Raw genomic sequence first — 27,939 nt, 5'->3', positions numbered from 1 at the left:
GTGTGTGTGTGTGTGTGTGTGTGTGTGTGTGAGAGAGAGAGAAAAGAGGAGGAGAATATGGAGAAAATAGAAAGTACCAGAGTGTGGGAGGGTCTGTGAGTGAGTGAGAGGACCACCACACACAGACGTTGCTCATTTTGTGCCTTGGTTCATCTGTCAAAGGAAACTGACAGGAGAACAGTTTTTTGTATGAGAATTTTATGTTCCTTTGTTACAATCTTCATCATTTGGATTTACAGTAATTCAAGTCCTCTTTTCAGCCTTTAAGACAATAGGAAAACATACACACAAAGTGGTCTAAATTAGTAGTGCTTTTTTATAGTCGCTAGTGCTGCATGTGAAAGATGTGGAGCTGTATAATGGATTTCTTCACTTATGAGACGACCAAGTCTGTGGTGGTGAAGAGCTGGACCATTGGCATCATAAACCGTGTAGTTCAGCTGCTCATAATCTCTTACTTTATTGGGTAAGATACATGCATTTATACGAATGTGTGTGTGTAATCAAGAAGAGTGACATTGTATCATTGTGTATCGTTGTATCATCTGTTTCTGTGCATACTTTAATTGCATATGCAAATATAATTGCTATATCAAAGTAGATTTGTTAGAGAAAATCTGTATATAGAAATTATTCTAATATTAGTTGAACTAGTTTAGTTTCTGTTAAAATTAGTGGCTGTACAGCATACATACAGAAGCTGGTACCCTTATTAAATGTTTACTTACTCACATTAACGCCTTACTCACTCTCTTCTCTCTTCTACAGTTGGGTGTTTTTGTATGAAAAGGCCTACCAAGAGAGAGACACTGCTATAGAATCATCAGTAATGACTAAAGTGAAAGGATTTGGAGAACACCATAACAAGACCATGGATGTAGCTGATTATGTCACTCCTACACAAGTAAAAAACTATGCTAGTAATTCACTTGGTATAATCAAGCTAATCCACTGAATTTGTACATCTACAAGTTTTAAATGTGTGCAAACATGCTGTATATTCACATGTATGTGTATGCTTGTCCACCAGGGGGCCTCAGTGTTCTGTATCATCACTAAACTTATTACCACAGAGAAACAAGTGCAGGCCTTGTGTCCTGAGGTCAGTCACCCAGTACTTTATAATTACAATTCTTTCATCTAATTGATGTGTAACCACTAACTTTAACATTTTAAGGTTATTAAACAACATAAGAAGTACAGTTTATTAGTGGCGTATGTTTCATTTCAACTTTGGGGGGACACCACTCACACCACTCAACCTAACACATTATATGAGTAGTGTGAGCAGGACTTATCGGAGGGGACACGTCCCTCTGTCCCCAAAAGCACGCATATATAGTTTATTATCTGGACACACTGGAATTTTGCATTTTGTGTCTATGCCTATATGCTTTGTCTTTCAGAGTGAGACAAAGTTTAAATGTGAACATGATAATAACTGCACAGAATTAATGTCAAAGCCAGGTTCAAACGGTGAGATGCCCTCTCTCCTCTCTCTACACAACCAATCTGATTAAAAAATGAGTCCTTTGTTAAGAATATTTGGTTGCTTACTAAGTCACTGAAACTATCTTTTCTAATATGAACTTAAAGGTAATAGCCATGTGTGTGTGTGTGTGTGTGTGTGTGTGTGTGTGTGTGTGTGTGTGTGTGTGTGTGTGTGTGTGTGTGTGTTTATGTTTATGTGCATGCATTCACACACATGCATGCATTTCTGTTAGGTTTGTTGACGGGAAAGTGTGTGAACTTCAACAATACTTTAAAAACATGTGAGATCAGAGGATGGTGCCCTGCAGAGATAGATGATATCCCAATGTGAGTAGGCAGATGGGTGGGTTAATGAGAAAATGGGTGCATGGCTGGGTGGATGAGTGAGTACATGGATAGTGGGTGGATGAGTGAATGGGTGGATGGCTGGGTGGATGAGTGAGTACATGGATAGTGGGTGGATGAGTGAATGGGTGGATGGCTGGGTGGATGAGTGAGTACATGGATAGTGGGTGGATGAGTGAATGGGTGGATGGCTGTGTGGATGAGTGAATGGGTGCATGGCTGGGTGGATGAGTGAGTACATGGATAGTGGGTGGATGAGTGAATGGGTGGATGGCTGTGTGGATGAGTGAGTACATGGATAGTGGGTGGATGAGTGAATGGGTGGATGGCTGTGTGGATGAGTGAGTACATGGATAGTGGGTGGATGAGTGAATGGGTGGATGGCTGGGTGGATGAGTGAGTACATGGATAGTGGGTGGATGAGTGAATGGGTGCATGGCTGGGTGGATGAGTAAGTACATGGATAGTGGGTGGATGAGTGAATGGGTGGATGGCTGGGTGGATGAGTGAGTACATGGATAGTGGGTGGATGAGTGAATGGGTGGATGGCTGGGTGGATGAGTGAATGGGTGGATGGCTGGGAGGGTGAATAAAAGAGTTTATAGATATTTTATAATATTTTATAGATATCTTGTGCACATTTATATTTTAGATGAAAATGTAATTAAAATGTTTTTTTCTAATTACTGGCATATAATTGTGGTATATAATTTCAATTGTTTAGTTGTGCTGGGGGACAAATTAATGGGTTGAAGAAATAATATGCTCATTATAAATAGATATTTTTCTGTCCCAGAAAACCCATGATGGAGGTGGAAAATTTCACCATATTTATCAAAAACAGCATTCGTTTTCCTCGTTTCAACTTCACAAAGTGAGACCGCGAACATTTAGCACCACTAGAACAATCATTCTCTTCAGTCAGACATTTACATTCATATTATCATTGTTGTAGTTAGTTTTAGCATTTTATCTTGTATTCATTGTAAGCTATTGAAATAATGTGCCTATACATTAACTTCTAAACATATTCTCTGTCTCCTAAATCTCTCTCTCTCTCTTTCTTGCTAACATAGAGGAAACTTCTTGACCACCATCAACAGTACCTACATAAATAAGTGTCATTTTGACTTTGAAAAAAATTCCTATTGTCCCATATTCAGAGTGGGGGATGTGGTTCAGATGGCACACCAGAGCTTCACCACGCTGGCTGAAAAAGTGATCCCTCATTCTCTCCCCTGGTCTCTTTGCTTCGTGTGTAGCACAGATATTTCTACACTGCTTACATGCGGCTGCAGTTAGAACTGTCTCTCTCTCAGGGTGGGGTAATTGGTATAAAGATAGCCTGGCTGTGCGATCTAGACAGATCGGAGGATCAGTGTAAGCCTGCTTACTCCTTTACTCGTCTGGATACAGTGTCTGAAAAAAACAATGTGTCACGAGGGTACAACTTCAGGTACTTGCCTTTTTCCTCTTACCTTTGAGCTTTCACTTTCAACCATTCACATCCATGAAATGCACCTTAGTTTTTTTATTTAATTATCACAAGCTGTACATTGTTACAGGTCCATATGCTGTAATTGTTTTCAGGTTTGCAAAGTACTTTAAGATGGAGAATGGGACGGAGTACCGCACTCTGCTCAAGGCATATGCCATTAGGTTTGATGTGATGGTCAACGGAGATGTGAGTTACCAATAAACAAGCACATTGTACCATAATTAACGTCTATGTGAGAGAGAATATACTGTGTGCGTGTGTGAGTCTGTGCATGTGTTAAGTACACACTACTGCTCACCCCACCTTCTGCCATCTTTGCAGGCAGGGAAATTTAATATGATCCCGACTTTGATCAACATGGTAGCTGCCTTCACTTCTGTGGGTGTGGTAAGCATGGCATTATGACCATCTATTACCACCAGTTTAACTCTATTTCAGAAGAGATTCAATTTCTGATAGATGATATCTCAGTGTAAATAAGCTGATGGCTGGGTGGATGAGTGAATACATGGATAATGGGTGGATGGCTGGGTGGATGAGTGATTAGGTGGATGAGTGATTGGGTGGATGAGTAAATGGGTGGATGGCTTGGTGGATGAGTAAATGGGTGGATGAGTGATTGGGTGGATGAGTAAATGGGTGGATGAGTGATTGGGTGGATGGATGGCTGGGTGGATGGGTGATTGGCTGGATGAGTGATTGGGTGGATGAGTGAATGGTTGGATGAGTGATTGGGTGAATGAGTGATTGGGTGGATGAGTGATTGGGTGGATGAGTGATTGGGTGGATGGCTGGGTGTATGAGTGATTGGGTGGATGAGTAAATGGGTAGATGAGTGGGTGGATGAGTGATTGGGTGGATGGCTGAATGGCTTTCACTTTTTTTTTTGAGCAGCCCACTAAACCAGTTACTGGTTTATATTGATTTTGGCTACTAACATTTGATGTATATTATTTGACTTGTAGTAGTAAATGGCACTTGTATAAACTCCATTTTGAATGAATATTGTTTATAGGGGGCAGTTCTTTGCGATATAATTCTTCTAAATTTCCTGAAAGGAGCTGACCAATACAAGGCAAAGAAATTTGAAGAGGTATACCTCATCGGCAAATCTCTTAGAATTGTTTTTTCTGAGAAAAATGATCCGCAGCTCTTTCCCTGCCCAACAGGTGTCAGATACACATATTGAAACGTCAGCCTCCTATATCAGTGGGATGTACCGGACCAGAGATCACAGCCAGCTATCAATCAGACCAGAAGAGAAGTTCTCTAATGACTCTGGGGCCTTTTCCATTGGCCAGTACAGTTAACAACAGCACTGGAATGATTTAATGTTTAAGCAGTATCACAAGGTACACAATGAGTCGGATGCCCTTCAAAAATGTCAGATTCTGAGCTCATGATATTGAAGTATGTCTGTATTAGCTGAAGTATTTGCATGGCCAGTTTTAAACCTGTAGCAATAGAAAAACAAAGTATACTCCGTAATGATTAGCTTTAGTCGCGTACTGGTGTAGGTTTCATTTCAGCTTTGGAGGGAGACGCCACTCACACCACCCAACCTAACCTATTATATCAGTAGTGTGAGCAGAAATTATTGGGATGTTCATGTTAACACAATTTTAACACAACCCATTTTCCAGATAAGTATTCAAGATGTTTGCTTATTAGTACAAATTTAAAATGTTTGATCTAAAGTGAGACTGTTTATAAACAATTAAAAAATTAACTAGTTTAATATATACATTAAAATGCCCATTCATGAAATACTGATAATGAATCTTACTTTAGTCACACTTAATTTAAATAGCAGTATTAGGTAAAAAAAAAAAGTATACATGGAAATTGACCGTAATTGTTTTTTGTATTTGCCGAGAGATGTTTTGTTTGAGTCAAACACGAGACTGTTAAAGGAAAAAAAGAAAGCTAGTAATGACTGTTGAGTTTTCTGGAATTGCTTTATTTTCTTTGTCAGGAAAAATTTGGAGAAATCAAGACAACTACTATCTTTGTTCAGCTACATTACATCTGCTGTATGTAACAATGTAGAAGTAGGAGTACCAACACTCATAAGAGCATAGCCATTATATAGTACAATATGTAAGCTATAGAGGGCTCAGGAACATTGGGAAAGCATGTCACATAAATAGAAATGGTAAGAAAGCCAAATGAGAAACTGACTGCACTGGTATATATTTTTTGTTTAATTTATACCAGCATATAATTAAGTTATTTATTTTATTAAGTATTACTATATCTTGATCTTATAAGGCATATCCTGAACATGTGTTGTAACTGTTGCACTTAATCACTTATTCTAATGTAAATATGATGGGGGGGGGGGGGGTATTTATATCTGTAATTCTCTGTTTGAATGTCTGAATTCTCCTCCAGATCCTATGCAAATCACCAGTGTCCATGTTTTTGTGACGTTCTCCAGAACTGAATTAGGCTTTCAGATTCCAAATCTTTGCTTTCCTGCCTCTCTCTTTTGCCTTTTGCTGCAGAGGCAAGATGAAAAGAATTGATTAATACAGCCATCAAAGTGAGTGACAGGGGTCACAATGATTATGAATAGGAATTTCTGTATGGGTGTAGTATCACTTATATAGGGAGCTTTTCAAACATGTTAACAGTCACTGTCTAAGAAAATTCCAAAACAAAAAAAATGTGAAAAGGTCAGTACATTTTAGCCAAATTTTGCATGTCTTGTGCAGGTGTATAATAATAAATTATCTTTCAAAAGCTTCTAGTTTTGTCAGTAGTGTATTCACAAAAGTTTGATCTGATTGACCACCTTATCACCGAGGGCAGGTGTTAGGGAGACCTCTGAGTCAGGGAACAATGAGGAATGTGGCAAACTGTAAAATATAGAGGAGGCAAAGACCGCAGATGTCCGCGTAAACTCAAGTGGGGATGAGGTTGTAGAGTCACTCAAACTGTCTATGGTTTTGAAATTTTGTGCTGCTTCTGCCTTTCCTGTAATATTATAAGAAACAGAGAATTTCACTAAGATATTACATTTCAATAGCTTTTCTGTCACTAGTGTTTTTTCCCCTCATGTCATTGCAAACCTCTAGGTATGAGGTGACCTGTTGTTCTCACCTTTTCTTCTCAGTTTTGGTGGTCGATGCTTCCTCTTTTTGCTCAAGTAGATTCGACTCTTTAATGCAGAATTGTCCAATACTCCCCTTGACTTTGGGAAAGGAGAATGCAGTAATAACACTACCATATTTAATTAATTTTCATACAATTAATTTCATGTTATTGAGTGGAAATTAAATGTATTTGTAAATCTTGCATAAGCATGTCTTACAATGGAACAATTTGGGCCATATTATAAGTAATTATCACTAACACATCTGGGATAATCTGGGATATTCATAGATCAGCAGTTTTCCTCACCTTGACTGCAGACAAGTCAAGCTGTAAAAAATCCTTTGAATTTCGCTTGTTTTGTTTACTATTAGGCTGTATTAACACATCCACAACCGCATATTCATGATCATCCATAAGGTGTTCATTTTCTGGCACTTCAGGTTTCTTATGTTTTATTCCACTATTTATTATTAGTACCTTGGGAAAAGCAAAAAAACATTAATCTTTTTCTCTCTGTCTGTGTTTTTCCTGGCTGACTCTATCCAAGTGACTATCATCAGTACTTACCTGACCTTTTTCTGACTGACTGCTGACTGACTGTTCTTTGTCTGTTGATTTGTCTTGCGTTATGACTAAGTTCTGAGATTGGCTATCTTTACTGAAGTGACTAGTATTCACTCTTTGTGAGTAGTCATTCTCTATTACTATTGGCCTGTCTTTGACTGGCAGAAAGCTTGCACAGTTTTCTCCTATAAGGGCCTCTTCCAATACGTTTATGGTTTTCTCCATTTGTGATTGGTTGTTGGCTTCTCCTTGGGGTGGGCCACTTTTGACAGGAAGGAATCTTGACCATTCTTCTCCTATAAGGACCTCCTCCAATAAATTGATGGGCTCAAGGGTCAGTGTAAAATCTTGAAGTGTGAACGTCCTGTTTTAGCAATGTAAAATATAAGAATTTACTTTCTGTCAGGTTTCAGTATAACTTCAACTATAGTTTCAACAGTGCTGCCTGTTTATACCAACAGTTTAGCACAGTTTCCTATTTAAAAGAGCCATTAAGAAGACCATATTACATTTAAACCTGTTTTAAATACTGCATAGTCCTTTTTGAAGTCTGCATAGTCCTTTTTACAGCAGATACTGTCACAGAAAAGCAAAGCCAAATGCAACAATAGTAAGGAAAATTATTTTGAGATATGATTTCGAAGAAGTTAAAAATAAAAGATTCAAAGCAGGAATTCATCCTCCATCTCTGGCAACGATTAATGGCTGAACAGGTTGTAGTTATAAAGTAATTAAAAGGATTAACAGTGGATTTAGGTCAGGGTCATTACATAGAAATGTGCCATTGACCTGATGAAAACTGGGCTGGAGCTAAAGTTACTGTAAAAATAAACTCATTCACAGGTGAGTTTGAGACACTCTTTGAGGTTCCTGACAGAGATATTTACAAATGTTAGAATGTTTCAGGATATAGTTTAGCAAACATAAACAAAAGAATGTTAAGTGACCACAAACTTCAAATCATGTGTATTACACTGTTGACATTATTATGCTGTGAGACTCTGCATTCTCATACAAAGACACTGGAATTTTAAAATGTTACAAGAAAATAACGTTTAACAACATTTAGTAACATAATGCAACATTAGTAATTATTGAGCAGTTAATACTGACGTTCAAGCCTCACCACGCAATGTCATTTTGCCTTTGTTATTTAATGAATGAAGAATGTTAGAATGTAACTGAACCAGAAATGTTGTAAGCTGGAAGAGCTGCGCGCATGACATGAGTTACACAGGAAACGCCTTTGTCTATGCTTTTATGACAATGGAGGCCCAGCTAAATATAAATAAGAAAATATACGCTTTTTGAATACTTGCCTTTGGAAGCTGACTTGCACTGTAGTGGGACTCTCCTCTTTAGGAGAGGGCAGTGGGCTATGCTGTGGCTCTGGTGGTGGGTTAGCTGGTGGCTCCGTTTCCTCCTCAGACGTAACCTGGTCAATGTATCAGTATCCTGATCAGTGCATCAGTAACCTGATCAGTGTATCAGTAACCTGGTCAGTGTATCAGTCATCTGATTAATTAACGGATTTTATTTGATTGGAAGTTAAATCAGAACATACAGCTCTGTTTGAAAGTTTTTCGATAAGTGCTGAGTAAGATAAGTGACTTACGGACTGTGTCTCGTAACTATCATTGTGGTTGCTCAAGCTACCGCTCTGCTCTGAACTGTTTTTATCTTTCAACTTTGCCATTAGTTTTTTCATCCGCACCGTTTTCAATCCTCACCTGTTTTTGCATTTTGGAGCTTGTACTGTTATAGTCCATGGCTAATAGTGCAGCTTCTTGTTCTGGAGTTGCTTGTGCTTGCCTAAAATACATATTTGACTTCCTGGGCTGCTCTGAGAGTGATCCATCTATCCTACTGTTCTCTGCATCTGAAACAGATTGTGTTGACTTGCTGGTTGTGTTTTCATGGGTCTCAAAAAAAACACTACCATCCAAATCTTTTTTGGCCATGTGACTGTCCTTATTTAACAGTTCCTCAACCTCATCTGTCTCTTTCCATGCAAAGTTAAGGTTGCACCCTTTCGATTTTAAATTGGGTCGGGGTGGTTTGGGAGGGGGGAAAGGTTTGGGTCCAAGCTTCAACTCATGTTCCTTTGACACTGTAGTACCTTTGATAATACTAGAGACCGAGGTCGGTGATAAGGAGTCTTTTAAGCTGTGGATTAATGGGCCGTGTTGTTGCTGAACAGAACTGCCCTTAGGGGTATTATAATGTGATTCATCTTGTGAGGTTCCCACCTCTGGAGCTGGTTCCTGTCTGACATTTCCACACATAGGGGAACTCACACTGGACTGTACACCTTGCTTTCTTCTCTCCCACTTGGAAAATATGATCAGAGGTGGTGTGGACTGTTGGCTCTTGTCTGTTCCCAGTTTAAAATATGATGGATCCTCAGTGTCATTTCTCAATACGATCTCTGAATGATCAGGACTGACTGAGATCTCTGAATGATCTTGCTCTGCTGACAAACACTCTAAGTTGCCTGGCTGCTGAATTAATTCACACTCACTCTCATCCATGTCCTTTGAGAGGCTGTTGTGCAGAGATATGTGTAGGGCTGAACGCTGGACCCTCTCATTAACCTTCAGTCTGTTCAGCATGGACTGAATCAAAGAGATGCCGTTAGGTGCCTGCCCTTCCTCAGCCATCTGAACGAGAGGTCACAAAGAGGTCAGCTAATCTTCTTAGCTTTTGCTAATGCAATTAGTGATTTAAGACAAAACTATTGCTAAATAATCGGATCTCAATACAGATATCTCTCCTGCCTTAACATGCATCACGTCTTAGAGCACACAATTAAATCCAATACTGCAGGAACTTTTTGTTTATTCCCTAAGCATGATAAGCATTTAGAACTCTGTATAATCTGATTTTTTTTTTTAAAAAAAAGAATGTATTATAAATAGTTTCCCCAGTACTTTTATACCCCTAATCTTTGCGCAGAAAAATTAAGAATTGTAAACACTGTGTATATCTAAATATTTGAATTCTTTTTATTTTATGTTTGTTATGGGTGTATTTTCTTACCTCTACTGTTGTGGCTTCAGTTGTTATCCGGTTTCCTCATTCTGCTTATCTGTTCCTCCTGCTGTGAAGGATCTCCTTTGATTCCGATTATTTCCTCTCTCTTACCCTGTGTCCATGGTGTTTTCTCCTCCCATCTCAGGCCCTCTCATGCTTGTTATGCTTTCCAGTCATTCACTGCTTTTTAGCACTTCACCTAGTTTCTGAAAAACTGCCCAGACCTGTTGGTTTTCTGTCTAGATAAAATTCTCTTCCTTACCGTAAACCAAAGTGAAATGACAAATAATTCACTGGCAAAACATTTGTTCTTTTGTCCTTCAATGTTTAGATTTGAATATACAATGAAAAAGCTTAGTTTTGGAAAGCGACTTTGTGGAGGGATTCCTTGGGAGTTGTATTTGGGAATGAAGTAGGCCACACACAGACAGACAGATCACCATTTTCTTAGGCTGGTTCACGATATTGTTGCATTGTTGCTTCAATGGTTTCTCATTGAAGCAACAAATGGGTGGCATTATCAGTACCTAATGCCAGAGTAAACAATAGGTGGCATTATCAGTACCTACTGATACAGAAGTTTAAATAAATGGTTCTGTGGCGGCAGCAGTTGTACCAGAGCGGTTGCAGTGACCAATCTGTAACGTCTTCCTGGTTAGTCAGACGCTAGAAGGAACTGGACGCTGCATTTCTCATACTGTTTTTAGTGTAATACATACTTACATTTTCCAAAATTGAATGAATATCCTGTACGAGAGGTGAAAAACCTTTATTTTTTCGTTTTTAGCAGTTTAGCTCGATTCTTCCGTATTTATTGAGGCCTCGTTCGCGGGCGCCCTCTGGCGTTTAATCTTTTTATGTAACCGGAGGACCAGGAAGTGGCCGGGCTCCCCATAATCGTCTCTACTTGTACTTTGATCCTATGATCTGCATGAAGGTTCGGCCTAGGCGAATGTTTTGCTTTTATTTTGTAAAGGTGCACATGAAGTTAAATTGACGTTATTCTAGCGCACCTCCGATTACAGAGGACAGCAAAGGCGCGCATTTTTTTTTTTTTACGATGAATTGCTCCGCACTAACGGTACTCTAAGCAACTTTTGTTGTTTTCAAAAGCACGATTTTTAAAAAAGTCCTCGTATCTTCAAGTACAGTCTCATGATGTCAGCGGCCGTTCATGTTATTCTACCATTTTTACTTTGCGTTACTTTTGCGAACACTGGCCTTTTCGACAAAGTTGCGGTGGATATGTCTTACGATGCCTACGCCGAGAAGAAGGTCGACCAACTTCATGCACTTTTGGCCATGCCGTTTAACTGCCTCATAAATGTGGGTTACGTTATTGTGGGCATTTGCTGGCTGCGTCGACACATGGCAGATGGCGGAGACGCTCGTTGTGCTGGCTATATGAAAGACGTTTTTGCGTTCATGGCAATTGCTTACGGACCTGTTCAGTGGATACGCCTGGCCACGTTGCGTCGTGCACCCTCTGTTTTGGATCAGTGGGTCACTCTACCAATATTTGCTTGGGTACCAGTTTGGTGCCACGTTATAACAAATGGATGGTCCACAAATTATGCATTAATAGTAGAAGCCTGCTCAGTAATCAGTTACGCTTTGGCGCTTTTTTATGAACAAGGTTTCGAGGTAGCTCTTAGCTTCCACATTACTTTCGCCCTGCTGAAATGTACCGAGGTGCAACGACGCCACGGGGACGCAGTATCTCTACGGTACTTTGCGCAGGCTGCACTGTCCTGCTGTGGGTTCGTTATTTTGAAGCTTCTGGACCATACGCTAGCGCAATTCTGGGTGTTTCAAAATCTTACTGGACACTTCTGGTCCAAAGTGTGTGACATTCTACAGTTCCATTACAGCTTTTGTTTTCTTACGCGCCTTACGCAAATTGCGCACAAGGCGACATAACACGTGTTTAAACAGGTATATAGTATGAAACGTCATTATCATTGGTTCCGCATAACGGAATTGACAATGCTGTGATAATTCACACAAATTGTAATTAGCCAAGGTTTTTGTTTTTTTTTCCCATATGCTGTTATAATGCCAACAAGATATACACAGACACACAATAACATTTACAGTTTTGACACTTAAATGCTTCCTTTCTGTGTCAATACTATATGTCTATCTTTTTTATGCTAGTCAGTACAGGGTCAGGTAAGCATGACTTTCTGGTGGCCCACAGCAATGCAAGTACTGCCTCTCGAAAGCCTTGATTAGTGCAGTAGATGATTGGGTTCAGGGTGCAGTCCAGATAGGCCATTACCGATGAAAGTGTCCTGAGCCAGTCAGGGGATGGTGACAGATCCAGCCTCCCAAGCAAAAACAGCTAAAATACATATACAGATTAACTTTGGCGTGGTTGTTTCTGCTAAAAATGTTTATATTTTTTATCAGTGGCTATCAGGTGGGCTTCTGTCTGGTTAAGACAAATGGCAGCAGCTGCGATGATGTACCCTGTTCTAAATAGACTTACAGCCGGCAAAGACAGCGTGTTCTGACCATAGGCATAATTATGTGGGCATGTCCTCACCACTTCCTGATTTTGTCTCCAACACTTTTTTAAACTGCCCTGAAAATATTGTTTCCTGTACACACTGTAATTACAACATTCATTCAGTAATAATTTGAGTAACAACATGCTTGTTTTGGTCAATAAAATGAAACGTATTATGTTCCTAATGACATAATCAGAAAACATTTGTGCATGCTTATATTTTATGTCAAATGTTGCGCAATTCACATTGGTGAAATGAAACATTTTTTAAAAAAGTAAATAGAAGACAATTCTACTACAAATCTATTTTGAACCATAGTGCTGATACTTCTTGTATTGCACAATGCCGATACAATTGATAAACATGGCCATAAAACCTTCTGTGAACCTCTTCCTTTCAGTCCCAGTGATAATTTATTTTATGATGTTCAGTTATTATGCATGCCAAGGACTTCATTTATTAAAGAGAATGCAACATCCGGTCCGCAACCTTGTTCCCAGCACTTGTAGCCAATCTGTTGTCATGCACAGTTTGTGTTAGCCTGTCCCATAACTCTTTGTCAGTCATAATTTTCTGACCACAGGATTGCTACTGACTGGCTATTTTTGGGAGGTGGACCACTCTTAACCCCACAGTGACAATAATGTGTAACAACCCCAGCCACAATGTTGTGCTGTCTTTACCATGTCAAGTAATACTGTAATGTCTTTGATGTGTTAAGAATGGTCAGACACTAAAATACCTGGTAGCAGTGTTCCTGTGGCCAGACACTGACCAGTGAGAAATGAGATTGAAATGAGATTGGTTTTTCCAACAGATATGCTATAGTGTGTAATTGTAACCTAAAAAAGATGCACCATAAAAGATCTTCAGAACATACTAGAATGCCATCAGAAAAAAAGGACTGCATTATCAAGGACAGCTTCTACAAACACCGTGACTTGAAAATAAATAATATTTGTGCAATCATTGGAATATTTCATTTTTTTTCACTTCATTTGTGTTCGCACAAATACAAACACCCAAAATACTGTTTTATCAACTAAAGACAGGGACACCTCACCTCTGACACAGTGAAAGGAGTATAGCAGAGCAGATAGGATCCCACCAGCAGAGGAGTGACAGAGGACAGGTCCAGTTGGCTACAGATGGGTGAAGGATGAATTGAAGAAAGAGTTTTCACTCAGCATCTCGATAACTAAGGTCACTAGCTCACAGGACAGTTGTGTATGCAAATTCAGTACTTGAATTGATTTTGAAATATCTTTAATTAATGAAAATAATCTTAAATTAAAAAAAATAAAAACAAAAACAAATCGTACATAAATACCAAATTATCAGCATATACAAACTGAAGTTGGTGTAATGTTTCATGCCATACCTGGTGCAGTTCTTCCCGTAGCCAACAGAGGTCAGGAAAGAGCAGATAAGGATGAGGAGTAGTGCGGGAAAGAAGGAGATGGAGAAGGTACAGAGTATGTAGGCCAGCATATCAGAATAACCGCTCTCCCAGAACACAGCACACAGCATCTCTGCAGGATCATACCTAACAATTAGGATAATAATTTTTAAGTGATCGTTCCAGTCATTTAAAAAAAATTTGTATATTAATCCGTTGTGGTGAGTACTTTAAACAATTCCCGAATCTCACCTCACCCAATTATAGATGACTGGTACCATCCCAAATGTAGCTCCCATCAACCAGGAAGCCAAACATGCTATCACCATGACAACAGACAAGCGTCTTTGAGTGGAAGCTAAGCCCACAAACCGCTGGACAGTGAGAATTGCTGACATTCAACAAGACAGAAACAAGCAATTAATCAGTCAGCTGAAGGGAAGAACTCAAGCATGAATCTAGGCAACAGCTGGTCTTAGATCAGTACAGTAGTATATACCCACACTACAATAAAGTGCTTTATTTCACACCTACGCTTCCGATGGAGGATGTGATAAAAGTGAATTTGAACAGGCTGACAACTTCACACCACGGCGACTTCTGACCCCCAGTCAAGACAGCGAACAAAGAACTGCTTATAATCAGCACCGCACAGCAGAAATCAGACAGAGTGAGACTGACAAACGGCAGCCAGTAAACACACTGAAACTGCTTCCGACACTGGTGGATCGAGGGAAATACAAAGAACAATAGATTACTCATACATAACCACTGATGAGATCATAAGCATAGAAAGATGCACATTTAAGGGTAAAATAAAAATGTGGAAACTCAAAGTGACTCTAAGGAATGGAACGAATTCTAAGGACAGTCAGCTGTTTTGTGTTGTTGTTTTTTTTCATCAGCAGATGAGTGACAGAGATTGCTCTTAAAATAGAAGTATGTATATTTCAGTAATACAGCGGTTATTGAATATAAACATTGTTCTTACCCCAATTTTAACAATCAGAACCAGGGCATTTCCCAGAACACCCAGCACCATCTCAATACTAAGAACAAGCGTGAGTACAGACTTCTTCACCCTGGCCCTTTGATCCTCCATCAATTCAGTTATATTAGTTGTGGAATTCACTAACACGGGTAAAGAACACCAGTGAACAGCAATACAATTAGGTAACACTTAAAGCTCAATTTTAATTTTCTGTTTTTGTTTTGTTTGTAGTTTCTACTGTTTGGTTGTGATCAATTCCATATAATCTCTTTTTTTATCCTGCATCAAAACAATCCCAGACTCATGAGATGTTGACCGCTCATAGTCCAGAAAAAGACTCCAATATGCTCTAGTTAACATAATTTTGTGTAGTTTTACTAGAGAACAAAGATGCTAATTTCTGTCATCACTTAAATAATCTGATTTTAAGAACTATACTTCAGTAACTTGTAGTGCACTGCTACATATAACTTTTGACAGCAATATCCTTATTAGAACTACTGAGTTTTCTGATGAACAGAAAAGATTTTCCAAGCAAGATTCATCTGTATACTTGTGAATGTATTTCTCAGCTGTACAAAAACACTAACGAATTTGTAAATTACTTACTTTATGACAGGAAAAACAATCCACAATGAGAAAACCAGCAAGAAGCTTGAACATGAGGAGTTAATGAAACTACGCACAGTCATGGAGATGGCATAAACATCATCCCTATCTTCAATTAAATTTCTACTGCTTCATTAAGCATGAGTTGTGATCTTGTTACTCAGCATCTACTCTCTCTCTCTGTGTTTGTGTTATTTTTAGGATTTTAAGACTGTTTGACATACACACAGTTAGGCACATATAGCCTATAGTATGTATATACTGCACAGTACATACATGTATAAACCTTTTTATTTAGATTGATTTATTTGACAGAGGCTAGATGCCACTAAAGCAGTGATCACCAACCTTAAGATCACCTTTTAAGATCTGAGCAAATTAAATATGTACAAACATAAATGTTATGTTAAACGTTAGATGTTATGACCTATAAGTTACAATAAAAAAAACTATTCACGTCCATAGACTCCAGTTGCATAAATCGTACAGCTGGTACAGTTGCAACTTCAAGTGACAAATTACTTATGGCTGATTTCATCTTTTTTTTTCTTTTTTTTTTTTAGTCTCTTAATATGGAGTTGTCAGCGATCTCCATCGCCTCTTCTCCATCTGTGAACGTGCTTTGGGTTGCTGGAACAGGAAGACGTTTCAATATATATATTTTCCAACACAAAACAGGTTTTGCGCAGTGGACACTAGTGCAATGGACTGGAAGACCCATCGCGCCGAAAATGAAAAAAAAAAACAACCGCGCTGCAACTACACAAAATACATTCATCAAAATGACAACATACGCTGCATTTCAGAAACGTTCTACAAATTTAGAAAACGCGTACAACTTCAAAAACGCTGCAGATCCAGTCACAACACAACCGAAGTGTTTATGGGGACAAAGAAAGAGGCCGGACAACCAAACAGCTAACGCTAATGAAAAATAACTTGTTTGCGATTGGTTTATGGTACAGCATTTACAATTGGCCTGTATAACCGTCCCTGCCAGTCATTAGCAATGACTTGCTAATACAGTTCAGTTTCTGCCTATATACATAGTGTTGTTGATCTCCAATAATATTTTGGACACATAAAAGTGATTATATTAGGTTTGTAATGTAATAATTATGCAATAATGTAATTCTGCTTTCCTAAATGTAAGGAAAATCCAGGTTATGTTGTGGAAAAACGTCTAATGTTTTGTTTTAAGTCGTTTAGCTCAATTCACGTCTCTATCGTTTAACAAACCCGGAAGTTAATTTCGGCCACTTGATCATATATTGTACTTCCGACATCCAAAACGTGCGCTGCCTAAATCTTCCGCTGTTCTGGTTTAGAAAGCCAAATAGCGACAACTCGCTGAGTGCAAGGTAAATAAATTAGGATTTCGCTATCGCTTGCTTTTTTAATGTGTGGTTGCCTGTTAAGTGTTGTAGGATATGTTCGCTGTGAGGTCAAAGTAACAAACAGGATGCTATAGTTTAAACGATAGCGATGGCAGTCATTGAAAGTCCTTGAGCCTGTATCTGGGTGTTTTGGTAGCGTTCGCGTAGCTAGATAACGTACTAAGTAAGTGTTTTGAAGCTTGCTCAAGAACTATCTATCTATTTATAAATATAAGATTTGACATTGTCGCAGACTATATCGATGTCACGCATATAATGCCTACATTTCAAACATAATACTTTCATAGCTAGATAGCGATGGCTGTTGGGTATGATTTAATGTCTTTACATATGAAACGCTTTAGATTCATACTCTTGTTTAGCTAAACGCCTAGCAAAATATTTTTCAGTGTCATGCGTTACCGAAAAAAGTTTTATAATCTAAGGTAGCCATCAATTTGAAGCATGGCGAGCTAGCAATAACTTGATCTCCATCGCCTCTTGCAAAGCAACGTTGATTGTGGCTCATTTTCATGATCAGGTAGCACAAACAGTATACAAAACTAGAAAGAAAGACTCTCACTTTTAGGGCGCATTGTTTGAATTTTACATAGTCATTTAATTGTTTAAACCTGTCGTCGTCAGCGTGCGATTCCAGTCGTGATGTCTGCGGCATTACGTATCCTCTACTCCGTGTCACGGCCAGGTATGCTTTTAGGTTGCATGGTCAGAATTTATTATAAATATGTATTTAGTAATAGTTTGCATACATACGTTTTTTTTGCCTTTATAAATTAAAATATTGCTGATATTCTACTAATACTGTCATCTTAAAGTGGGTTATTTGGATCTTTTTCTACAGGCTTCTTTATAGCCCGCCCTAATCTATCACGTCCTCTCAGTTTATCTGTGCACAGAGAGGGATTCAGTGAGTATGCCAGTACTACATGTTTTAATATAATTGTAGCTTTCTATATTTGGCATTATACCATGTTGGTGTTGTACAATAACACCCTTTTTATAATAACCTATTTTTCTGTAGAATATGTAAATGCTCAGGAGCTTTCCAACGATATGAAGTCCATCACAGACCGTGCTGCTCAGACGCTACTTTGGACAGAGTTATTCCGAGGTCAGTTATATTCTTTGACCTTTTGAACTCTTACCTCTAATACAAAGGCACAATCACAGATCTACAATAACCTAATGCTTTAAAGTCATGTCCTATTCCCTTAAGCAAATAACTCCATTCTTGAAAATAATATAATTTTAACATGTTGTAGGTTTGGCAATGACTATGAGCTATCTCTTTCGTGAACCTGCCACCATTAACTACCCGTTTGAGAAGGGCCCACTGTCTCCGCGTTTCCGTGGAGAACACGTGCTGCGCCGTTACCCATCTGGAGAGGAGCGCTGCATCGCCTGCAAGCTATGTGAGGCTATCTGCCCAGCCCAGGTACACACCGACCACTAGTGCTGCACCAAATGGACAAAAAATGTTGTTAGATGTTGTGAAATATGGTAAATCATGATTTAATACAGAGAATTTCAGTACAGTAACTGAATAATAGCACATTCAGAACTTGATAGGAACAGGTTGATTTTAATGTGTAATTAAACCAGAATAACTATTTTAGCAGGTTTATTCCACAGTAGATAACATTAAACAATTAAAAAAATTAACAATTGAAAAATTTAAATTAAACAATTGTGCAAATTGTTATATAGCTGACATAAAGTGGGCAATGAAAGCTTGTATTCCCTAAAAAACCCATAAGACAAACATTCATGGCCATTCATGAAAATAACTAAACATTTAAAACTACGGCAGCTTAGGTCCTATTGGTATTGTGTTTGATAGAATGTGTGTGAATCCCAAATCTAACATTGGTGGTGACCTTGTGATACTTGTCCAAACACCCCACCTCCCCACTAGTCTGATGCAGACTGATATGAAAAATATATTAAGATAAAATATGTAGATGTAGAGGGGGTGCTGTAGTACAGTTTTCTGACATAAAACTATAAGGGAAGAAGCTATTTGTCTGGGCATATGTGTGAATATAAATTAAAAGTCTTGTATAAATAAAACAAAGCTACTCTGTGGTTGGGTTACACAAGCTTTATTATACATCTTAACATCACAGAACCAACCTAACCCATTTAAAAGAACTAGCTAATACAGCTAAATCTAGTTAAAAATGTTCCTTATACAGCCACAACATGACATGCTTTGTACATAACATTGGAGAAAACACAAAAAAAAATTTCCCCTGTCTAACAGTAAGCTTTTTTTGCTAGGTTGACTTATTTAAGTGTGGACCGCAATGCTTCACTGTGACTGATTATGTCTTGTGAACATAGTATGCATTTGGAAGAGTTCACTCTGTTGCTGAAGTGTGAACACAACTTTTCAGTGTGTTATCATGGTCCTTTTATGATGGTTACTTGCAAAAACTAATATTGAGAAAATCTACCAAACACACACAAAGTGCATGCTTTCCCTTCCTAGCGCAGCTGTCTCATTGTTTTTTTGTGTTCTTTCATTTTTAAAGCAATAATCATGATGATGATGATTATGATAGACTAGACTGTTACTTGAAAGGGTTGGTTGACTTGGGGTGTGTGAGGTAATCATTTGTAGTAAATACCATAATGGTAAAAGTCTAATTCTACATGTAATGTTTGTTTAATGTTTCTAAAAAACATTAAAGACCAAATGACGTTTTCTTCACACACTGCAATTTATAAACTGCTAGGGTTTCTGGTTGTTTAATCTTTATCGAATTAATACATTATGACATTCCAATTTAAAAATGTTAATGCTAGATTTGGCTAGTCAGTGGTATGGATAAGGAGGGCACAGAATAGTTGTGGACAGGTTGTCATGTCATTGTGTAATGTGATGGATCCAAATGGATCTAGTGGCACTGAGCAGGCATTAATGGCACCAGTTGCTATAGTCACTGAGGAGGCCAGGATGGATCTGCAGTATTGGGGATTACTTGGCGATATTATACGCTGGGGTGCCATCCCTTACTGATGAGCTTTCTGGTGTCGTTTGTTTAATTCTCTGAAACGCCAATGAAGGGAGTTACCTAAATGATGTCTACAGAGAAGAGCTCTCAATGTTATGGTTGCTGGATTGATGAGTGGACATGGCCCTATGTATTGCTATAGGATATTTGTACATCTCATCCTGTGTACAAGTAGAATAACATTGTAATACTAGAACATAATTTTTTTGCCTAGCCTTTCTCATATGCTGCACATATAAACACACACATAGCAAACAGTCTGCTTTCTCTGTCCTCAGGCCATCACTATTGAGGCAGAGCCACGTGCTGACGGTAGCAGGCGAACAACACGCTATGACATTGATATGACTAAATGTATATATTGTGGCTTCTGCCAAGAAGCTTGCCCCGTGGATGCCATTGTAGAGGTGATTTTTGTATCTATTACTCATCAATTCATTTTTGTTTATTTATGTGAATGCTTCTAATGTCTTGCTGAGAGACTTGTTTTAAATATGGATTGTGGAAATACATTTATGTCCACATCTATTTTGCAAAATATGCTGAATATAAATTTTAAAAGTTGTACTTTTAAGAAAAGAATTGTTTTAAGAGATTGCATTTGCAGTTGTTGTATAGCATGACAACATCGTTTCATTACATCCCTTGTGTCTGTTTTTTCTCAGGGACCCAACTTTGAGTTCTGCACAGAATCACATGAGGAGCTGCTCTATAACAAGGAGAAACTGCTCAATAATGGAGATAAATGGGAGGCTGAGATTGCTGCCAATATTCAGGCTGACTACCTCTACAGATAGACAGATCGTCATCCCCCACCCGCCCTCTCTTTCTCTCACATATACATACACACACAATGACTGACTGACCGCACACGGTTTGACTCACTTAACCAATGGCATTCTCTTTGTTCATCTTTTATTGTCATTCAGGGCTGAGTGACCCAAAAGGATTGTATAATAGTAGGGTGCTTTATCACTAAGAATACTCGAGCTAAGAGATAAACATAATCATAATTCTACAATTCTTTTGGGAATCTCTGCTGGCTGGTTTGTTTTTCCCAGTAGTAAAATCTGTTAAAAATTAAACTTGTGTACTGATCTTCAGTACCTAACCGAGAGAATCTTGACTGACAGTAATCACCCTTACTGTACAGATGTGCATACTGAACAAACCCACACGTCACATGACACCTGATTCTTATAGGCTCAAACACTTTAAGCTTCAGTTTTCACTGCAGGAACTCAGCCTGCTTTTAATGTATGTAAAGATGTGAAGTTAATTCAGTTTAACCACAGCCAAGTAGTCCCACAGAGCTGAAATGAAGGATGTATTACAACTTGTCTGAAACATGAGCTTCTCACTTTAAAGCAGCTGACATTTCCTCCAATTCTCTTCTGTCTCTTCTTTCAATCTCTCCCCTCCATTATGTGTAAAATATGTTTTCCCTATGGAGATTTCACCATTTTTGGGACTCACATAATTGCTCTCACATAAAAAACATAAAAAGACATATGTTTCATTGTGAGAGCTGGACAAAGATTCAGTACTTGTGCGCCTTAAGTAACAAATAAATTAAAGATTCTGACCAAAAGGAAGTCTATAGTCTCTTACTTCTTGTGCCCTTTTTAGTTTTCTGTGTACCATTCACCCTGGTCTGTAGCCATCTAATAACGTCATGCAGGTTATAATGAACAATATAACTGTGACAATGTTTACACTTAGCAGTTTTGCGTCTTGTATCTGGAGTGCATCATGACAATATTTTAATTGTATGCATTTGCAGACATGCGTCTGGTTGGCAGACTGGAATCTGATTGCTATTGCGAGAAATGCAGTCACATCGCTAATTACTAAATCGTGAACTAAATACTGCGTTCATTTCATTTCATTTCATTTAGATTAGTCCTGATGTTGAACTTGTTGGCAAATTTGTAACATTAAAAAAGTTTAAATAAAGACTATTGCGCGGGCCTCAGTTGTATTATCATAGTTGGAAGATAATAGTTTGAGGCATAATGTGTGCCGCAGATGAAGAAGGCTCAAGATAGAGGGAGATTATCTACCCAGCGCGCAACTGTTGCTCTAATCCGTCCTGAGAGGACAGCTTTAGGAAAACTACTAGTCTGAAGACGTTATTTTTTTTCTTATTTAGCGATGAATAAAATATTGCAAACTACTTAGACATTTTATGTGAAATTCATAGTGCGTGCTATACTACAAAGTACGCCCTGTAAAAATCAGTCTGAAGTTTGGAAATTCAGGATATGTGATTAATCTTTAGGCTCGGGTTTCCTGTCAGGACGTTTTGGATTCATTTATAGTCTAGTGTTTTGAACCTAGAAGATCTATCAGCACAGTACGACAAGATGAAGGACCGACTGGCGCAGCTGAAAGAGGTGAGGAGAACGGACCTGTCGGAAAGAGAATGTTTATGATCTGATGTATATAACGATGGTAAACTGAAATATTTGTATAAGGATTTTATACTTGTACTACAGGATCCTAAATACATTAATTCACAGACGCTGTCTTTTTAATCTAAACTAATGAAACGACTCAATTGTAGTAAGACAAATTATTCAAACATGCTCTATGGATGAACCATAAGAGAAATAATACACTTTTTAAAACGTACCTGCAGTGTGCAAAATGCCAAAACGACTGCAGGCGTTGTGCGGTTTTCACGCGAGCTGACTAGAGAAATAGAGAAAGTGCACGTGGATCAGGTTATTCGGTTGTGATGTAAACGTCACGCATCTGTAACGCTCACATCCTGTTTTAAGTAAAACTCATACAGGGAGACAGCGCAGCGGGAGTCAAACAGGGAGGAAGTGCTTTGCTTTTACATTATTTACATTACATATTCTTTGATAGGTTTCAGTGTTTTCCATTCAAGATGAATATCATTATAACACACACACACACACACACACACACACACACACACACACACACACACACACACACATTTAGGATATTGCCTTTGATTGCTTTAAAACACTGTAGGCTTACATGGTAGGCTTGTATTGGATTTTTACATTCTTGTGTATCCTATAACAGGAGACCGATCAAACTCTTGATGTGGAGATCCCGGTGGAAAAGAAAGATTTCATGGATGAGTTTTTTGCTCAGGTATGTTAATATGTTCACATAGACTTTTCCCTTGGACATTATATATCATTATTTATGTATGTGTGCACGTGTGTGTGTTCTTTTGTCAGATTAAAGAGATCCGCACCAGTATTGACAAGATTGATGCAAATGTGACTGAAATAAAACACTTGTATTCTGTCATCCTTTCTGCACCTACTTCAGATCAGAGTAAGCCTCGCTTATCATCTCTCACTATCTATTTGTCACACTCGGTTTGGATTTATTTTATTATTTTCTGCTTTTTCATATTTCCATGTACTTTTTTTTTCTTGTCTATATCATTCACTCCAGAAATTTTATCATAAATTTCAAATCAAGGGCATGTACACTCAGTGCATTTACCATCTCACCTTGTGTGCTTTCCCCTTCTCACTCATCTTTTTTATCGATTTCTCAGAGACACAAGATGACATAGAGGCCATCACCAATGAGATCAAGAAATTAGCCAACAATGCACGCTACAAACTCAAAAGCGAGTTTCTATAACCGAACTCTCTACCATGGTTTTGTATAAGACACTTTAGTAAATGCGAAAGTTCTAAATCTCATGCAAACCTTAGTGTACCTTAATGTAATTTCTGGAGTTTATATCTTATGTTGAAAGATGTAGTCAGTGTTTTAAAAATTTATCATTAAGGCGAAATTCAGAAGTGTTTGTACAAGAGACTGGCTTCATCATTGTAACCCACATTAGATTTTCTCATCAGGCATTGAGCAAAGCTTGGAATCAATCACAGAGGAAAGACTTTCGGCTGATATGCGGATAAAGAAGTCTCAGGTACCCCAGCACTTGTCCCAAATCTCAGGTACCCTAGCACCTGTCCCAAATCTCAGGTAACCCAGCACCTGTGCCAAATTTTATGTACCCCAGCACCTGTCCCAAAACTCAGGTACCCCAGCACCTGTCCCAAATCTCAGGTACCTCAGCACCTGTCCCAAAACTCAGGTAACCCAGCACCTGTCCCAAATCTCAGGTACCCTAGCACCTGTCCCAAATCTCAGGTACCCTAGCACCTGTGCCAAATTTCAGGTACCCCAGCACCTGTCCCAAAACTCAGGTACCCCAGCACCTGTCCCAAAACTCAGGTAACCCAGCACCTGTCCCAAATCTCAGGTACCCCAGCACCTGTGCCAAATTTCAGGTACCCCAGCACCTGTCCCAAATCTCAAATGCCCAACACATACTGACTGATTCAATCTTCCTGTCATACATTTGTCATACTCTGTCAACCCCATCCAGCATGCCATCCTAGGAAGAAAATTTGTGGATGTCATGACCAAGTACAATGAAGCTCAAGTGGAGTTCAGAGAGAAGAGTAAAGGTCGTATCCAGAGACAGCTAGAGATCAGTGAGTCACACACACATGAAAGCCAGAACATCTGTGGTAGGTTAAACTGAAGACATCGGGTAAAAACACAAAGGATTGTTGTGCAATACACAGTATAATATATATATCTCTAAAATGTCAGGGGCACTGAGTGACTAGTATTTTATAAAAGCTTTTCCTGTTGTGTCCCACAGCGGGTAAAAACACTACTGATGAGGAGTTGGAGGAGATGCTGGATGGTGGGAATGTTGCTGTCTTCACAGCAGGGGTGTGTGTGTGTATGTGTGTGGTGTGTGTGTGGTGTGTGTGTGTGTGTGTGTGTGTGTGTGTGTGTGTGTGTGTGTGTGTGTGTGTGTGTGTGTGGTGTGCATGTGCGTGTTTATGTGTGTGTTCTTGTTACAGTATCTTTATGTTAGGGTACTTTTTAATTGCTGCATTTTCATTTTTGCGCATTCATTTTTATTAGATAATTCAAATGACCTTTCCTTGAATTTGTGTAGATTATGGCCTCAGGCATCTCCAAGCAGGCCTTGAGTGAGATTGAAGCAAGGCACAAAGACATCATGCGTCTGGAGAATAGCATTAAGGAGCTCCATGACATGTTTGTGGACATTGCAGTGCTGGTGGAGAATCAGGTACCCAGAAAGAGCAGCAGACAAGAACACCTTTGCATTTCCTGGGAGCAAGATCATTGTTTTAAAGAGACAGTTTAAAGTAATACTTGGTATGTCATATTATGATTATCTTTGTGTTATGAAACTTTCACCAGATTTGATAGCTTTAGTACCACATTCATGTAACTGTGTACTTTTTCCTATAAATTACTGATTGCATTTTTTTCATGGTTAATTATTTTGTGTGTATAGGGAAGCATGATTGACAGGATTGAGACTAACATGGATCAATCAGTGGGCTTTGTGGAGAGAGCAGTGGCCGATACCAAAAAGGCTGCCAAGTTCCAGAAGGAAGCGCGCAGGGTAAACTGAGAAATAAAGTCTCTTACAGGTTTACCATATCTGTGCCATTTCATCCTTCTTTAATTTGAAGCAACAACTGAATTTTTTCACAACCTAATTACTATTAAGCATTTGTTTCTTTTAACAAGATGTTTTTTTTTGGTTTTTTGTTTTGTTCTTTTGCATGTTCTGCCTCCCTGTAATACAAAAATCACTCCTCTATCTATTCTCCACCTGGTATCTCTTTTTCTATCATCCTTCCTCTCTTTTTATGTTGTCACTTCCACAACTTTCTTTTTATTCTTGTGTTTCCTCCGTCTTCTGCACTGACTTCTATGATCCATCACTACAGAAACAGATGATGATAACATTGTGTTGTGTCATTCTTGCGGTCATCGTCCTCTCCCTTGTCTACAGCTGGGTGAAATAGGAATTCTGCCAGGTAAAATGATAAGACTCAACCTTATGCTATACTTTAGGTGACATTGTTCATAAATATATTTTTGTGTCTCAATATTAACATCTGCTTCTAAATTTGTAAAGAGAAATTTGTACTGTGCTTCTTGGGTGCTGGTATCCCTTTTATCAATCAACATGCTGAGGTCTTTGATCAAGTTTAAAAAAATTATATATATATATATATATATATATATATATATATATATATATATATATATATATATATATATGTACATACATACATATATATATATATATATATATATATATATATATATATATATATATATATATATATATATATATATATATATATATATATATATATATAATTTAATATATATATTAGGTGGTGATAGAGATTTAAGATGAGAGCACCAAAAGAGATCATTTGGGTATACTATTGATACAAAATATTGTTACATTTGTTTTCACTTCTTCCCTTTTGTTCAGATGAACAGGTGACCTACCTCAAAAAGCAAGTTGGGTCGGAGTAGTCAGAACTCAAGAGATAGTTCTGACTCCCAGGGTCTCCTTCCTTCCCTCTATTTATATGTGCTACATTTTGCTAGATTATGTTTCTTGTTTTCATTTCATTTCTTTGTTGTCCTAAATTTTCCATTAGCTTTGTCCACGCATATTTTGTAGATTTGCAGTATATCCCATTAGTTCTTAAATGAACAGTCAACCACTTTCTCCAAGCATAATTCGACTGACTCGTTAGAAGCAAGTTCTTATAAGATAAAGGAATTCAATGTGAAACCGTAAATTATTTTATTCAATGTTACTTTTTAAACTCATGCCATATCACTATTTACCAGTAGGGGGCGCGTATGTCTCGTGTTTAGTTATTGTATTGTTGATTTGAATGGATCTCATTTTTGCGCAAAATGAGTGTTAGTTAATCTGTTTCCGTGAACCATGCAGATTTCAGTCTTTAATATAGTCGCTTGGTTCACTTATACAAAAAAAAAACAACTATTAAAGTTGCAAGAGTAAATAAAAATGAAATGCAAACATGGCCCACGGATGGTTTATTTTTGTTTAACGTAGCGATTTTTCCCGTTGTCATTTAAATCATGAACAAAAGGACTGCTTAGATCTCAGTAGCTGTACTTGTTATATGTACAATATGCAGACGACAATCGTACGCTGAAATGCTTGAAGATAATCAATATAACGACTTGTAGCACAAAATAAAAAAGAAGGACTACAAATATCAGGAATACAGATCAATAATAGAATATGGACAAATAATAAATATGCAAATATGTCCTGGCATTTTAGCTATAGCAATGATATTTAAACTACATTCTATAAAGGTGACAGGTAGAGAGAACAGCATCATTGATGGTAAAAGCAATGTACAGAATCTATACTACACACACACACACACACACACACACGCACACACACACATATATGTGTGTGTGTGTGTGTGTGTGTGTGTGTGTTTGTGTGTGTTTTAAACATTTATTAGAATATGGCAGACTCAGACCAATCCACCGTTGCTGCACATAAAAGGCGAGAAAAGTCATTAATGTACTGTTAATTATTGTGCAAATGAACATCCTCAGAAATTACGCAAAAACCCAGTTCTGATAGTGAAAGCGTTACTCTGTTCCACTTGTTTGTGTGTATTTCTTCCGATAATATATAAGACTGCATGTAAGCGCTGTTGTTTGTGAATGTTTGATTTTTGGTAAGGGTTAGGGTTAGGGCTAGGGTTATTTTGGGGTTTATTTTGGGTTTTATTTATCACCTCTGTTCAAAGTCGCCGTATAATTAAAGTGATTCTTGAATTTAAGTGAAATTTAATAAAGAGTTATTGGTCTATGAGCTATTACTTAATATTTGTAGACAAATTATAGAAATCGTGATAGTTGGGATCTGTTCTTCTGCGATGTAGTTTCGGATCTGGGATACAATAAAATGCAACTCTTAATTACAGGGGACATTAAGCACATTTGTGTAAAATAACTACGTTACTCTCATTTGTATCACGTCTGCAGTCTGAACTTGATTAATAATGATATCACGCTAACAACTGTCAATCTACGTGTATAATTATTTAGTTGGGGAAAAGA

General features: G+C 38.2%; 6 protein-coding genes across 9 annotated transcripts; 4 read left to right on the top strand and 2 right to left on the bottom strand.

The window, feature by feature from the left end:
• Positions 1 to 201: 201 nt before the first annotated feature.
• On the top strand, positions 202 to 4,687 carry p2rx3b (purinergic receptor P2X, ligand-gated ion channel, 3b). The gene is made up of 12 exons (XM_027000490.3): positions 202 to 466; positions 769 to 904; positions 1,031 to 1,102; positions 1,407 to 1,476; positions 1,725 to 1,818; positions 2,633 to 2,710; positions 2,913 to 3,054; positions 3,156 to 3,292; positions 3,427 to 3,520; positions 3,656 to 3,721; positions 4,350 to 4,427; positions 4,504 to 4,687. The coding sequence occupies exons 1-12, from the start codon at positions 345 to 347 to the stop codon at positions 4,642 to 4,644; spliced, it is 1,230 nt and encodes a 409-aa protein (XP_026856291.2). The 5' UTR covers positions 202 to 344; the 3' UTR covers positions 4,645 to 4,687.
• A 586-nt stretch (positions 4,688 to 5,273) lies between these two features.
• Positions 5,274 to 10,849, bottom strand: si:dkey-9i23.6 (uncharacterized). 3 transcript variants are annotated; one of them, XM_035531564.2, is made up of 10 exons: positions 10,754 to 10,843; positions 10,037 to 10,244; positions 9,519 to 9,657; positions 8,728 to 8,876; positions 8,317 to 8,432; positions 7,001 to 7,361; positions 6,740 to 6,910; positions 6,440 to 6,530; positions 6,132 to 6,313; positions 5,274 to 5,835 (listed from the first exon to the last, which is right to left on the bottom strand). In XM_035531564.2, the coding sequence occupies exons 3-10, from the start codon at positions 9,655 to 9,657 to the stop codon at positions 5,782 to 5,784; spliced, it is 1,263 nt and encodes a 420-aa protein (XP_035387457.1). In that variant the 5' UTR covers positions 10,037 to 10,244; positions 10,754 to 10,843; the 3' UTR covers positions 5,274 to 5,781. The 3 variants fall into 3 exon arrangements, with proteins under 3 accessions (XP_035387457.1, XP_035387458.1, XP_035387459.1); XM_035531565.2 differs by having other exon boundaries at positions 6,132 to 6,195; positions 10,037 to 10,849; XM_035531566.2 differs by lacking the exons at positions 8,728 to 8,876; positions 10,037 to 10,244; positions 10,754 to 10,843 and having other exon boundaries at positions 9,519 to 9,656.
• Positions 10,850 to 10,907: 58 nt separating this feature from the next.
• tmem187 (transmembrane protein 187) lies at positions 10,908 to 13,529 on the top strand. Its single transcript, XM_027000496.3, has one exon. It carries the CDS (start codon positions 11,186 to 11,188, stop codon positions 11,948 to 11,950), a length of 765 nt encoding a protein of 254 aa, XP_026856297.2. The 5' UTR covers positions 10,908 to 11,185; the 3' UTR covers positions 11,951 to 13,529.
• si:dkey-9i23.8 (C5a anaphylatoxin chemotactic receptor 1) lies at positions 12,162 to 16,263 on the bottom strand. Its single transcript, XM_027000437.2, has 7 exons — positions 16,260 to 16,263; positions 14,934 to 15,073; positions 14,473 to 14,662; positions 14,195 to 14,333; positions 13,925 to 14,089; positions 13,607 to 13,685; positions 12,162 to 12,374 (listed from the first exon to the last, which is right to left on the bottom strand). The coding sequence occupies exons 1-7, from the start codon at positions 16,261 to 16,263 to the stop codon at positions 12,162 to 12,164; spliced, it is 930 nt and encodes a 309-aa protein (XP_026856238.2).
• A 484-nt stretch (positions 16,264 to 16,747) lies between these two features.
• Positions 16,748 to 21,547, top strand: ndufs8a (NADH:ubiquinone oxidoreductase core subunit S8a). Its single transcript, XM_027000502.3, has 7 exons — positions 16,748 to 16,903; positions 17,564 to 17,624; positions 17,781 to 17,846; positions 17,961 to 18,050; positions 18,202 to 18,374; positions 20,235 to 20,363; positions 20,622 to 21,547. The coding sequence occupies exons 2-7, from the start codon at positions 17,582 to 17,584 to the stop codon at positions 20,751 to 20,753; spliced, it is 633 nt and encodes a 210-aa protein (XP_026856303.2). The 5' UTR covers positions 16,748 to 16,903; positions 17,564 to 17,581; the 3' UTR covers positions 20,754 to 21,547.
• A 134-nt stretch (positions 21,548 to 21,681) lies between these two features.
• stx3a (syntaxin 3a) lies at positions 21,682 to 26,869 on the top strand. 2 transcript variants are annotated; one of them, XM_027000498.3, is made up of 11 exons: positions 21,995 to 22,352; positions 23,017 to 23,088; positions 23,178 to 23,277; positions 23,507 to 23,581; positions 23,817 to 23,887; positions 24,350 to 24,458; positions 24,632 to 24,705; positions 24,938 to 25,072; positions 25,304 to 25,414; positions 25,746 to 25,835; positions 26,306 to 26,869. In XM_027000498.3, the coding sequence occupies exons 1-10, from the start codon at positions 22,323 to 22,325 to the stop codon at positions 25,821 to 25,823; spliced, it is 855 nt and encodes a 284-aa protein (XP_026856299.2). In that variant the 5' UTR covers positions 21,995 to 22,322; the 3' UTR covers positions 25,824 to 25,835; positions 26,306 to 26,869. The 2 variants fall into 2 exon arrangements, 1 of the variants encoding a protein (XP_026856299.2); XR_014126313.1 differs by lacking the exon at positions 26,306 to 26,869 and having other exon boundaries at positions 21,682 to 22,352; positions 24,938 to 25,161; positions 25,746 to 25,770.
• The last annotated feature ends 1,070 nt before the right edge of the window (positions 26,870 to 27,939 follow it).

This window comes from Electrophorus electricus, chromosome 12 (assembly GCF_041902795.1).
Source record: "Electrophorus electricus isolate QZ-2024a chromosome 12, ASM4190279v1, whole genome shotgun sequence".
NCBI lineage: Eukaryota > Metazoa > Chordata > Actinopteri > Gymnotiformes > Gymnotidae > Electrophorus > Electrophorus electricus.
The sequence above is the reverse complement of the archived record's forward strand: the minus strand, read 5'-3'. Positions and strand labels throughout refer to the sequence as shown.

What these genes read in the sequence shown, in the direction of transcription:
- si:dkey-9i23.8 (XM_027000437.2), bottom strand. An exon ending in GTCATCTATAATTGGGTGAG is followed by an intron (nt 14,090 to 14,194) that starts GTGAGATTCGGG and finishes CCTAATTGTTAG; the next exon opens with GTATGATCCTGCAGAGATGC. An exon ending in TACGGGAAGAACTGCACCAG is followed by an intron (nt 13,686 to 13,924) that starts GTATGGCATGAA and finishes ACCCATCTGTAG; the next exon opens with CCAACTGGACCTGTCCTCTG.
- p2rx3b (XM_027000490.3), top strand. Translation starts at nt 345, where the DNA reads ATGTGGAGCTGTATAATGGATTTCTTCACTTATGAGACGACCAAGTCT. An exon ending in GTCAAAGCCAGGTTCAAACG is followed by an intron (nt 1,477 to 1,724) that starts GTGAGATGCCCT and finishes CATTTCTGTTAG; the next exon opens with GTTTGTTGACGGGAAAGTGT. An exon ending in CCTCGTTTCAACTTCACAAA is followed by an intron (nt 2,711 to 2,912) that starts GTGAGACCGCGA and finishes TTGCTAACATAG; the next exon opens with AGGAAACTTCTTGACCACCA.
- tmem187 (XM_027000496.3), top strand. Translation starts at nt 11,186, where the DNA reads ATGATGTCAGCGGCCGTTCATGTTATTCTACCATTTTTACTTTGCGTT.
- stx3a (XM_027000498.3), top strand. Translation starts at nt 22,323, where the DNA reads ATGAAGGACCGACTGGCGCAGCTGAAAGAG. An exon ending in CCAGAGACAGCTAGAGATCA is followed by an intron (nt 24,459 to 24,631) that starts GTGAGTCACACA and finishes TGTGTCCCACAG; the next exon opens with CGGGTAAAAACACTACTGAT. An exon ending in TCCAGAAGGAAGCGCGCAGG is followed by an intron (nt 25,415 to 25,745) that starts GTAAACTGAGAA and finishes CCATCACTACAG; the next exon opens with AAACAGATGATGATAACATT.
- ndufs8a (XM_027000502.3), top strand. Translation starts at nt 17,582, where the DNA reads ATGTCTGCGGCATTACGTATCCTCTACTCCGTGTCACGGCCAG. An exon ending in CTACTCCGTGTCACGGCCAG is followed by an intron (nt 17,625 to 17,780) that starts GTATGCTTTTAG and finishes CTTTTTCTACAG; the next exon opens with GCTTCTTTATAGCCCGCCCT. An exon ending in TGTGCACAGAGAGGGATTCA is followed by an intron (nt 17,847 to 17,960) that starts GTGAGTATGCCA and finishes ATTTTTCTGTAG; the next exon opens with AATATGTAAATGCTCAGGAG.
- si:dkey-9i23.6 (XM_035531564.2), bottom strand. Translation starts at nt 9,657, where the DNA reads ATGGCTGAGGAAGGGCAGGCACCTAACGGCATCTCTTTGATTCAGTCC. An exon ending in CTCAAAGGACATGGATGAGA is followed by an intron (nt 8,877 to 9,518) that starts GTGAGTGTGAAT and finishes AATCTGTTTCAG; the next exon opens with ATGCAGAGAACAGTAGGATA. An exon ending in GTGCAAGTCAGCTTCCAAAG is followed by an intron (nt 7,362 to 8,316) that starts GCAAGTATTCAA and finishes TTGCTAAAACAG; the next exon opens with GACGTTCACACTTCAAGATT.